The sequence below is a fragment of the Mercenaria mercenaria genome, chromosome 16 (genome assembly GCF_021730395.1).
Source record: "Mercenaria mercenaria strain notata chromosome 16, MADL_Memer_1, whole genome shotgun sequence".
Taxonomy (NCBI): domain Eukaryota; kingdom Metazoa; phylum Mollusca; class Bivalvia; order Venerida; family Veneridae; genus Mercenaria; species Mercenaria mercenaria.
In genome coordinates, this window is record NC_069376.1 from 46,366,021 (window position 1) to 46,380,664 (window position 14,644).

Sequence of the window (14,644 nt, forward strand, 5' to 3'; positions counted from 1 at the left end):
CTTATGTCAAGGTCACATCTGAAGGTCATACTTTGAGCATGCATTATAATTACATGATGTGAATAACATCAGATCTCTACGAGCTGGTTCCATATCTCATGTTTTTATTTAGATGTAAATGAGATGTGGAACCAAAATTTGTAGTCCTGTTTGGCGCCGTATAACCTATACTGTGTTGGTGCGCCGTAAAACCCAAATAAATAAATACTCTGCGAGCTGGATACAACACTTCATTTCTTATACACCTGTGTGCACCTCTTAAGAAGTATTTGCCTACATTGGTCAAACTTCATATGATAATTGCCCATGTTTATGATATTCCCCCTGTTGTTTAAGGTTCAGTAGGGTAAAGGTCAGTGTGGCAGTGACCTTGAGACGGAAAATGGTTTCCTATCATCAGCTGGAGAAAATTTAGGCCTACAGTGGGCAAACTTCTTATTGTTTGAGGGGTCATAAGGCCAAAGGTTAAGGTCACTGACTTGTTGAATTGAGACGGAAAAACAGTTTCTAGTCAGTCTGACACTACAGAATGTATTTGCATAGGACTGGCAAACCTTAAAGGAGGATTGCCTGTGGTCAGTTAATTACACTTGTTGCTATGGTCATAGGTCAAGTTCTTAGTGACCTTTAGACAAAATGGCCTCCAGAGCTCAAATTTCATAGCATTATTGATAGAAGATGGCCAGTAACAAGGTTAAATGTCAAGGTCATGGTGGCCTGGAGACACAAAATGGTTTCCCATCAATATCATGAAATCCTCAAACTACAGATGGGATCATTGTGTGTGGCCAATAGATTACCTGTAATGTTTTTCGAGTCGGGAGGTCATAGAAACTTCAACAATTCTTACCAGTATCTTGTGAATTGGTAGGCTTGAGGCCATCACACTTCATGGCATTTTTGTCTTCGGTCAGTAGATTATGGTCAAAGGTCAAGGTGACAGGAAACTGAAAATTACACACCCAATTTCCGCAAACAGGCTGTCATGGTTGTATGTGCTTTACAAACTTGTTTATTAGATTGCTGTTGCTGTCAGTTACCCTCCACTTGGCACCAAATAACAACCATCGCATCAGTGTATGTAATACTTCAAATCTTGCAAGATATCTAATTGATGCTTAATTTTTTTGCAAATGATTTGCATGTTTGAGACCACCTTTTTTCCATTATGGTAAACAACACCAGTATAACAGTGTCAATCAAATTTTTTTTACCTAGTTTAAAGACTAATTCTTGAACTTGGTAAGTTTTGTGATTACATAATTTGTGAGTTAATAGACAGGTGATAGTAGTATCTGTGAACTAATAAAAAATATAGATATATAGCATACTGCCTCAGCTGCCAGTGAAAGGCAGACAAAATGAGTGTCTTTCTAGAATATATAATCAGTCCAGAGATATTTGTGTGCTACTGTAGGTTTTCCCCTTATCGAAAGATTTGCCCATTTCATAGGCACTCCCAACTTATATAATATACACCAATATTTTGTACCCTGATGTTTTGTACACTCAGTTCAAAATGCCCCTAGTATTTGTTCTTTGACTATGAATGAATTTTTTGTTCATGCTCGGAAATGGAAGTCAACAAGAAAGAGTATAATGTGTGATGTAATTTTTTGGGGGTATGAATAACAGAACAGCCAGTAGAATCACAAACAGCATTTATGTTTTGAAGTAAAAGGTAGAATATATTTGTTTTTCTGTGTGCTGCAGACAAAGGTTGTTGATTTCTTGTACTGCTGAAGTTTCTCCTTAAACATTTGTGATTGTTGGAAGATCGTCGACAGCTTCAAAATCTGCTGCCGTTAAGTGAATTTGTATTCATACCATGTTAACAATTTAAATAGCAGGTATATAACTTGTTTTCGATATAAGAAATGTGCTACAGTCCCCATTGTGAACTTTTTCCAGAAAAGCATTGTATTTTATGATGTATATTATACGTTTTGTAGAAATTATATTGTCTAACAACAAAAGTAATAAAAATCAGTTAAATGAGTTTTGTTCGTTTTCATTTTGTCATGTTCTTAAAATCTCTTTTTTTTTCAGATTAGCCAGTGAACATGGACTGGTTACAATTAAATCCATGTTAAACATAAATATAAATAATCATAATAATAATGATAATAAATGATGGTAATAGAAACTATGCTTTATATATATATATAGTTAAGCGTTTATTTCAGATACTCTGTGGATAAAAGTTTTAACCAAGCCATTTTTGCGTGTAAAAGTGTTGGCCTTGTAGAGAATCAACACACAAAACATGAACTTAAGGCCAGAGATAAATATGTATGTGAATACGAATTTGTATGTACAGTTTAAATGCATTTTAGATGTAGTATATGCTATTCTATGTAACGGAAACAAAAAAGGTGCCTTGGTACAAAAATCTGCTTCTGTTGTTGTATTCAGCCAGTATAATGTGAAGATGTTATTTGAAATGCATGAATTTTTTTTTGACTGGGTACTAATGTTAGGTAGTTTAAAGTTACCTACTGGATATAATGCTGTTTATGCTTCATTTTGCCCTTTGAAATTGACATCAACATTGAACATAGTATTGTTAACTTTAATTTCTGTTACTAATGCTGTAAAGTTCTGGTAAGTGCTAAGACTTGTTCCTGCAGTTAAGTTCTTCTACCTGTTTGTTTCAGTAACGCAGCTACCTGGAGGAAAGAATTTCTGGCCGTGTCCACTTTGTGGAAAAATTTCCAAGAAGAAACAAAACTTAGAAATACATATGAGAATACACACAGGAGAAAAACCTTACCGATGTAAACACTGTGTAGCTGCATTCCGGCAAAGACATCATTTACAGTCACATGTTGCTAGGCAACATCTCGAATTTCTGGAACAATATAGGGAACTAAAGCCAGAAAGGGAGATAAGAATAGACTGGCCTCATTCTGGCAAGTTACACATTGCTGAGCAACAAACAGCATCCCTTGAACAGTGCAAGAAATTAAACCCCGAAATTGAGATAAAAACTGAGTAGACTGGTTGCAGCGAGTTACGTTGCTAGGCAACATTATGGTATTTCTGTAAGGGCAGAAATGGAGTTAAACATTGTGTAGCATCATTGTGTGAAGTTACATGTTGCTAGGCAACAGCTCATGTAGCTTGATCTTAAACTGGATTTAAAAGTGGAAAGGCCAGATTTGGACATCTTTAAGAGACTACAACTGCAATTCATGGAGCCCTTGCAATTCTTGGAATACGTGCTATTCCTTGAACATTTAAATGAAATAGAAGTTAAAACAGCTTTCAAATACAGCTTTTGAAAATCTGAAAGCTTATAGGGAAATACATAAAACAGTTTTGTAAATGAGAAACATGAATAGACAATCAAAGATACAGAATCCTGTGATTTTTTTCTGAATGTGTATATAGATACTATGAGAATTGAGAATAGATCTAAAAATAGTCCCAGTTTTGCATGGAAATGCCTGTGTCACTTCACAACTTTCTTTTGTAAAATTTTTGCAAGTGTAATTTTATAGTTTGTATTACATGTACATTGTATCATGTCTATGCTATTTCTATTATCTATTGTTCTAGTCTGTATTTTTAAATAAAGTGAACAAATTTTAATTGTCTACTTTGTTTGCTCAAGCTTTACTAAATGACTGAAGGGACTGAGAGAGTGAGCAACATTGTTAGTTTCTGTATAAATAAAAAGAGTATTTCTAAATTACAGGTGCCAAAAGGAATAAGAAAGGCTCATTTCCTTGTCCATTCTGTGGAAAAGAATTCAGCACGAAACAGAATATGCAAGTACATATGAGAATACACACAGGAGAGAAACCTTACGTCTGCAGTGTTTGTAGTAAAGCATTTGCCGCCCAGAGTAACTGGAAAGCTCATATGGTTGTGCATACAAACTTCTCTGATGAAGTGAATGCACAAATAATGTGACAATAATTCCCTTCCATGTGTCCTGTAGTTCTTTTTCAACAGGTGCATACAAACTTAACTTTTAGTACAGTTAAGGACTTATGTTTAAGTAAAATGTATCATATATGCTGCCCCTAAGAATGTTTTGAGGAACTGTGTTACATGGATGTGAACTCTAGAGTAGACATTTGTATATATATTGGATATCTGCATTAATTTAATAGTTAGAATGTAACAAAAAGGGAAGCAAAAAGTTCATATTGGTCTTGTTACAGGTACTGTAACTACATACAATTAAATCCAGAATAGTTTGTTGTAAATTGTATATAAAGTGAATAAAGCCTTGTAGTGACCAACATTGTGATTTTTTAGACCTTATTTAGCACAGCACACTTGTATAACTTTATTTTTTGGTGCCCTGTCTACCTATGCATTTTCTCAGACTGTACTTTTGAAACTGTACACCTTACAACTGTGCACTTGCTAAAACTGTAATTGCAATTGTACACTTGCACATGTTAAAACAATAACAACTGTACTCGTGCACCTATAACTGAAGTGGCAGCCATACAATGTGCACCAACTTTGATTGCAGTCACACATTAGCATTAACTGATGTAGCCACAAAGTTCTGTACATTTGCACAAACTGTAATCGCAATGGCACATTTGCTTAAACTGAAATCCCAACTGTACATTTGCTCAAATCCAAATCGTAGCCACACATTTGCTCAAACTGAAATTGCAGCTGCAAATTTGCACAAACTGATATCACAACCATTCATTTGCACAAGCTGAAATTGCAATGGTACATTTGTACAAACTGAAATTGTACTGGTACATTTTGTACAAACTGAAATTGCAATGGTACATTTGTGCAAACTGAAATTGCAATCTATAGATCATTTGTATTCTAAGGTGTTAACAAACATTTATTTCCACTGTAAACTTGGAAATAGTTCGTGTGATATTTTGTATTTTAGTATTACCAGATGAATAAAAGAACATGAAATTGAGAAAATGCATGAAGAGGTGTTGTTTATATATTAATCAAGTATAAAATAACTTAAGCCTTCTCTTAACAGAGCTATAGCTATGAAAATAACAGATTTTATGAAAAATACCCCGAACAAGATTTTGTGTAAATACTTCGATTCCTGATAGTATAGACCAAAATTATGCACAGAAAATTTAATGGTGATAAGTTTGTGTAACAGTACTGCAACTGGGACAAATAGGTAGTTCCATATGGTTAAGATTTCAAAAAAAGTGACTTGGATTCAAACTTTTATAGAGAATACGATGAGGAATTTGAAAATAGAAGAAATTAAAGCAATGCTGCCTTTTAATTACAGGTTTGACTCCAGAAAGAATGTTTTCATGCCGATACTGTGGAAAGTTGGCGAAAACCAAACAGAATATACAGGTGCACTTGAGGACTCATACAGGAGAGAAACCGTACATTTGTAAAATCTGTAACAAACGATTTACACAAAGGAGTAACTGGAGGACACATCTAGTTGTACATGCAAACTGTACGCTTTGATGTGCTTTTGATTTGAAGAAATGATAGTGTAAATTGTAGGCCTTGAAGTGTTTTTACTTGAATAGACTTTCGTGCAAACTGTACACTTTGAAGTGCTTTTTACTTGAGTAGACATTCGTGCAAACTGTACACTTTGATGTTCTTTTGACTTGAACAAACCTAGTGTAAACTGTACACTTTGATGTGTTTTTGACTTGGACGATCGTATCGTAGACAAGCATTTAAGAATATGAAAAAAAATCTATGAATATTTTTAGTGGTTGCGGAAAGAAAAAGTTGACAATGGCATTTTCAAGGAAGATGTATGATGAAGCGTTTTAATTACATTTTTTGTGTCCACTGAGTTAATGTTTTCTAATCTCAAAAGAGATGTAGTGATTTTAAACTTGTTTTATACACCAATATGTAGTTTAGTTTCTGCTAGATGTATGATTGATATATACTCTAGTTTCTGGCTTCACAAACATGATTTAGGTTTTACAAGTATGGTTTGAATTTGTGCAGCTAAACTGAGAGACAATTGTAACAGCATGAGAAGGGAATTACTTGAAAAAGGCAATAATACAGATAGATAAATATCTTTATTGCCTCCAAAGATTGAAGAGTACATATTATAATATAACATTTCAATTTACAAAGCATAATTACAAACCAATAGGTACAATATAAGTTCAATGTACAAATCACAATTGCATATTAAGATGGATATTGAATATCAATTCCAATTATAACTGAGATGCTAACAACACATATGTATATTATATCTACATATAGTAGTAACAGAAACATGTAGAAGCCATGTGAGGAATAATAATTGCATCAAACGATTCGTAAAATCTGCGAATTTGTTAAGTTTTAAAAGCTTATCGAAACGAAATATAAGCATTTAGTTAACAAATATAAGCAAAAGAGATGTGTTAAATGAAAAATTGTAAATCATAGTGTACAGTGAAATCAACATTTAAACATGGTTAATAACTTAACTTTATAGCTATAATTCGATTTCGGTCATTGAGCTGCCGTGACTGTCCTTTAACGTATGGAACTACGTCACGGTCCCATGTTCGAAATACAATAATAGTAGTCTATTTACAATATTGTACATATCATTAATAACTAGTTGTAATCATATCCAGACATAACAGAATAGAAGCCACAAGCCATTTGATGATAGTGTTTGATTAACACTGCGAAAATTTGTGCATGTAATTAAGACATGATTTCATACATTTCACTCTTGTTGTATCAGTCAAGTCAAAGGCTGTAAAGCCCTTAAACATTTCTAACATTTGTTGCTCCGGGGCTACACTACAAAACTGGTCAAACGTTTCAATGCCTAAGTCATTGGATAATTTTGACCAAAGATTTGACCTACGAGTGTCATTGATTTGACAGAACATAACTGTGTGTAGAGAACTATTGTTCGTTACAATATGACACTGTGTGCACTCCGTCATAAATCTTTGTGAAAAATAATTGCACATTAATTTCATTGCGCTGACACATTCATAGTGGTAGTTTCTGTAAATTTGACAGAATTTCCATAGATTACAAGGAATATACCCGTAGTGTATTGTTAAAAAACTGTATAGTACATTATCACTACATATTCTTGATTTCCATTCGAATTCACTGCCTTTTTAACAGTTGTTTTCCATCTATTATTATTAGGAAAAGAGCCATCATGTACATAATTAGACAACACATTACATAAGCCATATTTCCCTAAGACTGAGTAGGTTTTGATTTGATTTGACTTAAAGACTGAACACACTCTGAAGTACAAACTGAATGTGGAAGTAAAAAGAAAATTTTAAACAGGTGATGAAATAGCATAATCCAAAAAAAAATAAAAGAAAATAAAGGGGAAAAAAAACCCTGTTCATTGAAATAAAATAGTTGAAAGGCTTTAGTTGATTGTTATACTTAGTTAGTTTGTTCCCACACCAAGCCAATCATTGTCATTCCTGTACAATCAGATCTATTTTTGCCTATTACAGGAATGAACAGTGATGGTGCAGTTGGATATCCATGTGAGTTTTGTGGGCGATCATTTTACTCTAAGTACAACATGGACAGACATAAACTTATACACACTGGGGATAAACCTTTTGAGTGCAAACTTTGTAAAAGGAGATTTAACCAACAGTCAAATCTTAAATCTCATATGATTGTGCATTACAAGACGAGTGGTCTACATCAGTGATTAAAGAATCGTTATAAAAGATTCAGCTTTATTTTGTTGTCATTAGATGTATAAGGTATAAGAATACTGGTATGTAAAAAAATTCTAATAAGTACAAAATGTCATGTATGACTCTCGAGTCTAGACTTTGTTGGTAAAGTTGTGGAAAATGTGATTTGACGAGATTTCTTTTATTTTCTATGTTAGATAGATAGTGTTGAGATTGTGTATGTAAATTATGAAAGAAGTAAAGAAGTTGAAACCTGGAATTGACTTATGTTTAAATTTAAGTGTTTGTCTTGCAAAGCAGCATGTACTGTGATGTAGTTAGTTTTTCTTGTAGTGGAATGATGTGCACAGAATACTGAAATGCTGTATTTACCATTTTAGGTGAGATGTGTCCTCAGTCTTTTATGGTTGATCCTGGTCACGGCAACAAAAAGCAGTGTGATGTTTGTGGAAAATACTATCAGAACAAAGCCAAACTGGAACGGCACAAATTGATTCATTCAGGAATTAAACCTTTTGAATGTGAAAAATGTCAGTGCCGATTTAACCAAAAAGCGAATCTTAAAGCTCATATGGTTGTTCATATGAAAGATTTGCTTTCATGAAGTTGTTTAAAATCAGTTTTTAATTGAATATGTACATAATTAAGGTGTATAGTAAAGACCAGTGAAAATTAAACGAGTAGAAATTATATTTTACATGACATGTAGTGAAACAGTTGAAAGAATGGAAAAGCTACATTTTGAAACTGATGGAATGGGTTGTTTGGACAGACTGTTATTGTTGTTCATTATTAATGTAGAGCTGGTTTAAAGGTTTTATGAAAAGTGTGACATTTTTAAATTCAAATAAAAATTATATTTGAGAGGTCTTGGTACTAGTTTAGCCTTAAGACATCACATAGATGAAATAAAATGTAATTTAGATACAGAAAATGGTGCGTTCAGGAGAGTGCTTTGTGTGGACTTTATTTCATTGAAAAAAAAAAATGAACAAACAAACAAACTGAACATTTTGCTCAAGAAAATGGTTCTTAATTCAAGATTTTCAGCATTAGGATAAAAACCTCGGCATTTTATTTGGATGGTTGAAATTTTGAAATAATGATACATCGCCAGTAAGGGTGTAAGATTGTTGCTGTTAGTTGGTAAATAAATTAAACAACTGAGCTGCATTACTTTGATTTTTTTTTATTTAATTTAGTTACCCATATCATATAGAGCTAATTCATTCATAGTTACATAATGAATTAAAAGAAGCAGACTATCAAAATGTTTTTGTCACTTTTATAGGTGGTTTTCCAAACACTACAGTCGGGATGTCTGGATACCCGCTATATAGGAATCAGCCACAGTGCGATGTGTGTGGGAAATATTTTGCTCATAAACGGAACATCGTGAGACATAAAATGATACATACGGGAGATCGACCATTCCAATGTAAAATCTGCATGAAAACATATAATCAAAAAGCTACATTGAAGTCACACATGGCTGTTCATCTTAGCAAGTTTTTATAATAATTATAAGACTGGTTGTTAACAAGACTTGATATTCAGCTGTTGGAATTAAGTCGTTCGAATTATTAACAAGCATGCAAAAGCTGCATAAGTTTGAAAGTAGTGCCAAAAATGAGGAGGTACTGTGATTCAGAATTCAGTTAAAATAAAAGGAATTCACAGATTTGTATTACATTGCTTCAAGAGGTTAACATAATATTTTTCATTATATTAACAGTGAACATCTTCAGGACATAGTTTTAGTGTACAAAATGGCCTTAAAAAGCCCTTGAATCTAATGATAGTCCTTGAAAATTTCTTGAAAATGACAAAAACCTCCTAATACCAGGAAAAATGCATGAAACTTGAAAAATAATGCTTGGAGTAATTCCTTGGAAAGAAAGGTCCTGCAGCAACTCCTTTCTTTGTACCTAGATCTGGTGAACCATGTGAATGATTTTGTTTTACATTTTACAGTAATTGACAAGTAAAACCTCTTTGAAATAATTGATAAAATTTAATGTTGTTCAGTCAAATATTTCAAGACTTAAAAGTTTCGAGAAAAAGTGAAAGTAGTTCTTATCAAGTCCTTAAAATGCACTTGAATTGCAATCTTGTTGTTCAACATTCAAGTTACGTGACACAAGTCTCTTAAGGAAGGTGCAATATTAATTGTTGGGTATGCCCTTACTATTACTGATCCAAAACTTCTGCTTGGCCAAAGAAAATTGCCAATTATTGGCAGAAATGTAACCCTTCAGAAGTTTTCAAAATTTTAAATGAAGATTTTAGAAGAAGAAACATTACTAACATTATTTTTAAGTTTTTTTAAAACTGATTTTTGTTGGTGAAGGTTTTACCTTTTATTATGGGCAATGTCAAGATTTCTGTTAAATATTTTTTGCACCCGTTAGATCAATAAATGTTGGTTGATTGCAACATTTGTTAGTTTTGTTTTACCTAGTCTTAATATTCCAATTAATTTTGAAATCCAAAAGGATTTAAATAGTTATTTCTCTATTTTGTAGGCATTGTACACAGTCCAGGTGCAACAAGTACACAGTGTGACGTATGTGGGAAATATTTCGCAACCAAACCAAATATGGCTAGACATAGACTTATCCACACTGGGGAGAAGTTATTTGAATGTACTCAATGTAACAAAAGATTCACTCAAAAAGCTACACTGAAAACACACATGATTGTGCATTTTAAAGACAAGTTATTTTAGATTTAATTGATGAAGGTGTTACAAAGCAGATCGAACAGGCTATATCATTGATATTGGAATCTTCTGTCGAAAAGAGGTACTTGTGTGCAATTTCTGCTTAAGCACAGTTGTGGAAAGATTTATTTTTAATTGGAATAGAGTATTTTGTTTCTGAATAGCAAGTTAACTTTTGCTGATAAATGCTGAACACTGAGCTTCTTCATGAACACTGGGCTTCTCGATGAACACTGGGCTACTCCTTGAACACTGTGCTACTCCTTAACACTGGGCTACTCCTTAACACTGGGCTACTCCATGAACACTGGGCTACTCAGTGAACACTGGCATGCTTCATGAATGATCACCTATATGCTGCCAATAACACAGGAATTTATGCTTTATGTGTAAAAACGACTTAAACAAAAATACTTTGCATCAGTTAAGTGCTCAAATTCTTGAGCTGCCCATGAATGAACGGAGCATAACATTTAACCCAGGCTTGGTGTGACATTTTCAGGATTGTTTTCTCTGAACACTGCTGTGAGTCATTACATTCTGGTGTTTAAGGCATCTACATTTCTGTAATAGTGTTGGTACTTTGGAAGTGAAGTATACTGAATAAAAAGGAAAGAAAGATTTTTTTCTTTGCATAATATTGACTCCTGATGAATTAGCTGAGTTGATACAGTTGTCTGCTTACTTCATTTTCTTCTTATAGAAACGAACTTTAGAAGATGCTGCTTTGATTGAAATTAAATCGAGTAAACACTGAATTGAAATGTACCAACATGAGCACCCAGACCATTTTCCGTGAAGTGGTAATTAACTCTTACCCTGCTAAATTTCTATAATGAACTTGTCCATCTTTCAATTTGGACAGTACCATTAACTGTTAAAAGGGGTGCTTACGAAAAAGATACTGACTGAATGGCGAACAGTGCAGACCATGATAAGCCAGCACGGATGTGCAGGCTGATCATGGTCTGCACTGGTTGCCGAGGCAGAATCATTTGCTGCCAGCAGTCTAAAGGTTAAAGAGGTACTAATTTGTTACCATAACTAAGTCTTGTTTGAATAGTGTGTGTTCAGAGTGTGTAATTCTTGCATCAGAATTATATATCATTTATGTTACTTTACAGGTTCATTGAAAGGTAATATCCATAATGCTTACACCACAACATGTGACCTCTGCGGGAAGTACTTCGCGAGTGTGGGTAACATGGAGAGACACCGGATTCTGCACACCGGACAGAGACCTTTCTCCTGCCATCTCTGTGACAAAACCTTTAACCAGAAGGCGAACCTGAAATCACACTTAACATTGCATTCGGGAGAAAAACCATTTGTTTGTAATATTTGTCACAAAGCCTTTAGGTTGAAAGGGAACTTGAATGCACATTCAGTAACTCATATGGAAGACATTTTCTGAATGTAATATGTTCAGAACTTCATAAAAGGAACGCTGTATGAAAACTTGTACTTCTGGCTTTAAATGGAACAAATAATTCGTGTTGTGTGAAACAATCTAAGGAAATGTTTTCATAAAATGTCATTAATAGCATTAACATGTTGTTCGTGTAAAAGTTGCTTTAAACAAAGCAGTGGGAAATCGGAAATGGAATTATATAAATGTGTTGTAAAAGAAGCTGCTTTGGTATGAGAACTACAAAGTTTGATTCAAAATTTGTAAACATTTTTTTTGTGTGGAAATAAAGCATGTCTGATACTTCCAGTGTTTTTAATTACTATAATTGTGGTACATAATAAAGAAGGTTTATTTTGAAATATCTTGAAAAGGGTAGATACCACCATAGCTGTCAACTTGTAGTTTGAAGGAGTTTTTGCTCTGATGTCTGACACATGTGTATCTTTTCTAATTATAGGCACAGAGAGTGGAGGCAAAGATCACACACAATGTCCCATATGCTGGAAAAATTTTGCCAATAAACAAAATATGGAAAGACATATGATTTTACATTCTGGAAGTCGACCTTTCTCGTGTAAAGTTTGCGGTAAATCATTTACACAGAGAGTACACGTGAAGTCGCACATGCTTGTGCATTACAAAGGACAGATTTTGTGATGAAAGTGGAAAAGTGTGATTGATCAGTAGTAGTTCTTTTTCGTGCAGAAATGGAAAACTTGTGTGACTAGTTAACAAAAAACACAGGAAAAAATTCAGATTAACCATGAAAAGACAGCAAATTTTTGTGATCTAAGTGAAATTGTTCTCTGATAAAAACTTCTTTTGAAATTCAGATGTGTGAAAGTGCATGGAAATGTTCTGGTTAAGTTAGATAGCAGTGCCACAAGTTTTTTATGACAAATTGTACATAAAATTTTAGCATGTTTGAAAGAATTTTGAGTGGATTAATGTAAATGAAAATAAATATTTAAGCTTGTATCATCTTCCAAGAGTTACAAAAAACCCATTTCAAACGGCCTATTGATTGACTGTAACTGTTGCATTAAGATTAGTGCTTACCTAGTTTTGTACTTGCAGAGTTTGTAGTGCTATTATGTTTTTTACCTAACATTGTAATGAAATACTTATGTCATTTTTACAAAATCAAGTCAGAATCTTCATTTTGTTTCTACTTATAGATGCTGCTGATCCTGGTCATGGCACCAAAGATAGTTTAGATTGTGAACATTGTGGAAAGTCCTTCACTAGGAAGCATAGCTTGGAGAGACATAAAATGTTACACACAGGAAACCGACCATTCTCGTGTCTGATATGTGGCAGATCTTTCACACAGAGAGTGCATGCGAAATCACATATGTATAGTGTTCACATAAAACATCAAATTAATATGGATTTAATAAAATAAAAAAAGAAAGAAACATCCCTGAATATGGACATCTTAATGGATTGACTTAAACAAAATTAAATGTGCAAGAACCAGCAAGAAAGAAGTCATAATTTAAATAACTGTGAAACGTAGTTGCACTGAGGCAAATGACAAGTCTGATTCTGCAGATACCAAATTTAGGAAACTTTTTATTTAAGTTCTTATTCAGTGAATGGGTGTGATGTTCATAGTCATATTGAATACATTCTGCAAGACTTGACCCGGTTTGACATTGTTAATATGCATGGTGATTTTCTACTTTCATGAAAGCTATGATATTCCGGAGACAAAATAAAGTTTTGGAGAACAACTGTTTCTTTTTACTTCTGTATTAGTTCTAGATACCTGAGTAGTTTAATTAGTTTATAAAAAAAAGATTGTTTATCGTGTAATACATTAAGTACACACACAACAGAACATGTTAAACATAGTGCTGTTTTATTTTTTGCAGCCACATCATCAGGCAGATTCCATTGTGGGCTGTGTGATAAGAATTTCTCCACTAAGCAAGTGCTCCAGCGACACCGACTTCTACATACAGGAGAGAAACCATTTGCCTGTACAGTTTGTGATAAACGATTTAACCAGAAATCCAACTTGAAATCACACATGGTGGTGCATTTCAGAGGTTCCTTTATAGGAAAGGAGTAGAATCACAGAGGTTATACTATATGGATTCATTTAGACAAAAGGAATAGAAACACTATGTACATTATGGATTCATTTAAGCAAAAGGGATAGAATCACTGATGATATACTTTATGACTTCATTTAGACAAAGGGAATAGAGTAACCAGTGATAAACTAAAGTGATTCATTTAGACAAAAGGAATCAAGTCACATAATGATGGTTTTTCAGAGATACATTTTGACATACGGCAGTATACTTTGAGAGGTTCACTTGGACAAAATAAATAACGATGAAATAACATGTTGTAAATATATTTTTCATTAGTTCATATTCTCAGAGGCAGCAATATTACTACTAGTGTTTTCTTCATATATCATAAAACCATCACTATTTGTGTAGTTTAAATACAGAATTTGCAAAGACTGGCTACAGTGTATTGTACTAAACAGTTTAGAGATAGATACTTACATGAATTTTGTCTTCCAAAGACTGTGTAATGGACCAAACCCTTGTCAGTTTATCTTTCAATTTACTTCAGTTACTTTACATACAGCGTGGATCATTTGTATCTAGGAAAGTGATAAAAAGTTGCTTTATTATAACTACAGAGACGGTTTCATCTTGTACTAGAAACTGCTGAACTAGTCTAAATGCAAGAGCTAAGTTATTGCCCTTGATACTTTGTAGATATTGCATTGCAAAACTAAAATAAAAGAAAGTTTACAATTATTTTCATTGGTTACTTCTTTCTTTTTCTACTTGATATGGATGTAAGCTCCAGAATAAAGGAAATACACAAATTCATTTTAAATAGTTC

General features: G+C 33.5%; 1 protein-coding gene across 48 annotated transcripts in view; it reads left to right on the forward strand.

The window, feature by feature from the left end:
• Positions 1-14,644, forward strand: part of LOC123540587 (sal-like protein 1) — a 139,783-nt gene that overhangs the window by 20,929 nt on the left and 104,210 nt on the right. Inside the window, exons 5-6 of one of the 48 annotated variants that reach the window (XM_045325722.2) lie at positions 8,929-9,075; positions 10,163-10,980. The exons of 37 other annotated variants lie outside the window; for them this stretch is intronic. In XM_045325722.2, the coding sequence (XP_045181657.2) occupies positions 8,929-9,075; positions 10,163-10,365 (350 nt within the window). In that variant the 3' untranslated portion in view covers positions 10,366-10,980. Of the gene's footprint in view, positions 1-2,657; positions 3,595-3,700; positions 4,220-5,251; positions 7,064-7,442; positions 7,897-8,017; positions 8,805-8,928; positions 9,076-10,162; positions 10,981-11,483; positions 12,071-12,227; positions 12,690-12,948; positions 13,510-13,647; positions 14,557-14,644 lie in introns of those variants that run through there. 10 more of the 48 variants (XM_045325745.2, XM_045325735.2, XM_045325746.2 and 7 more) reach the window with 10 other exon arrangements.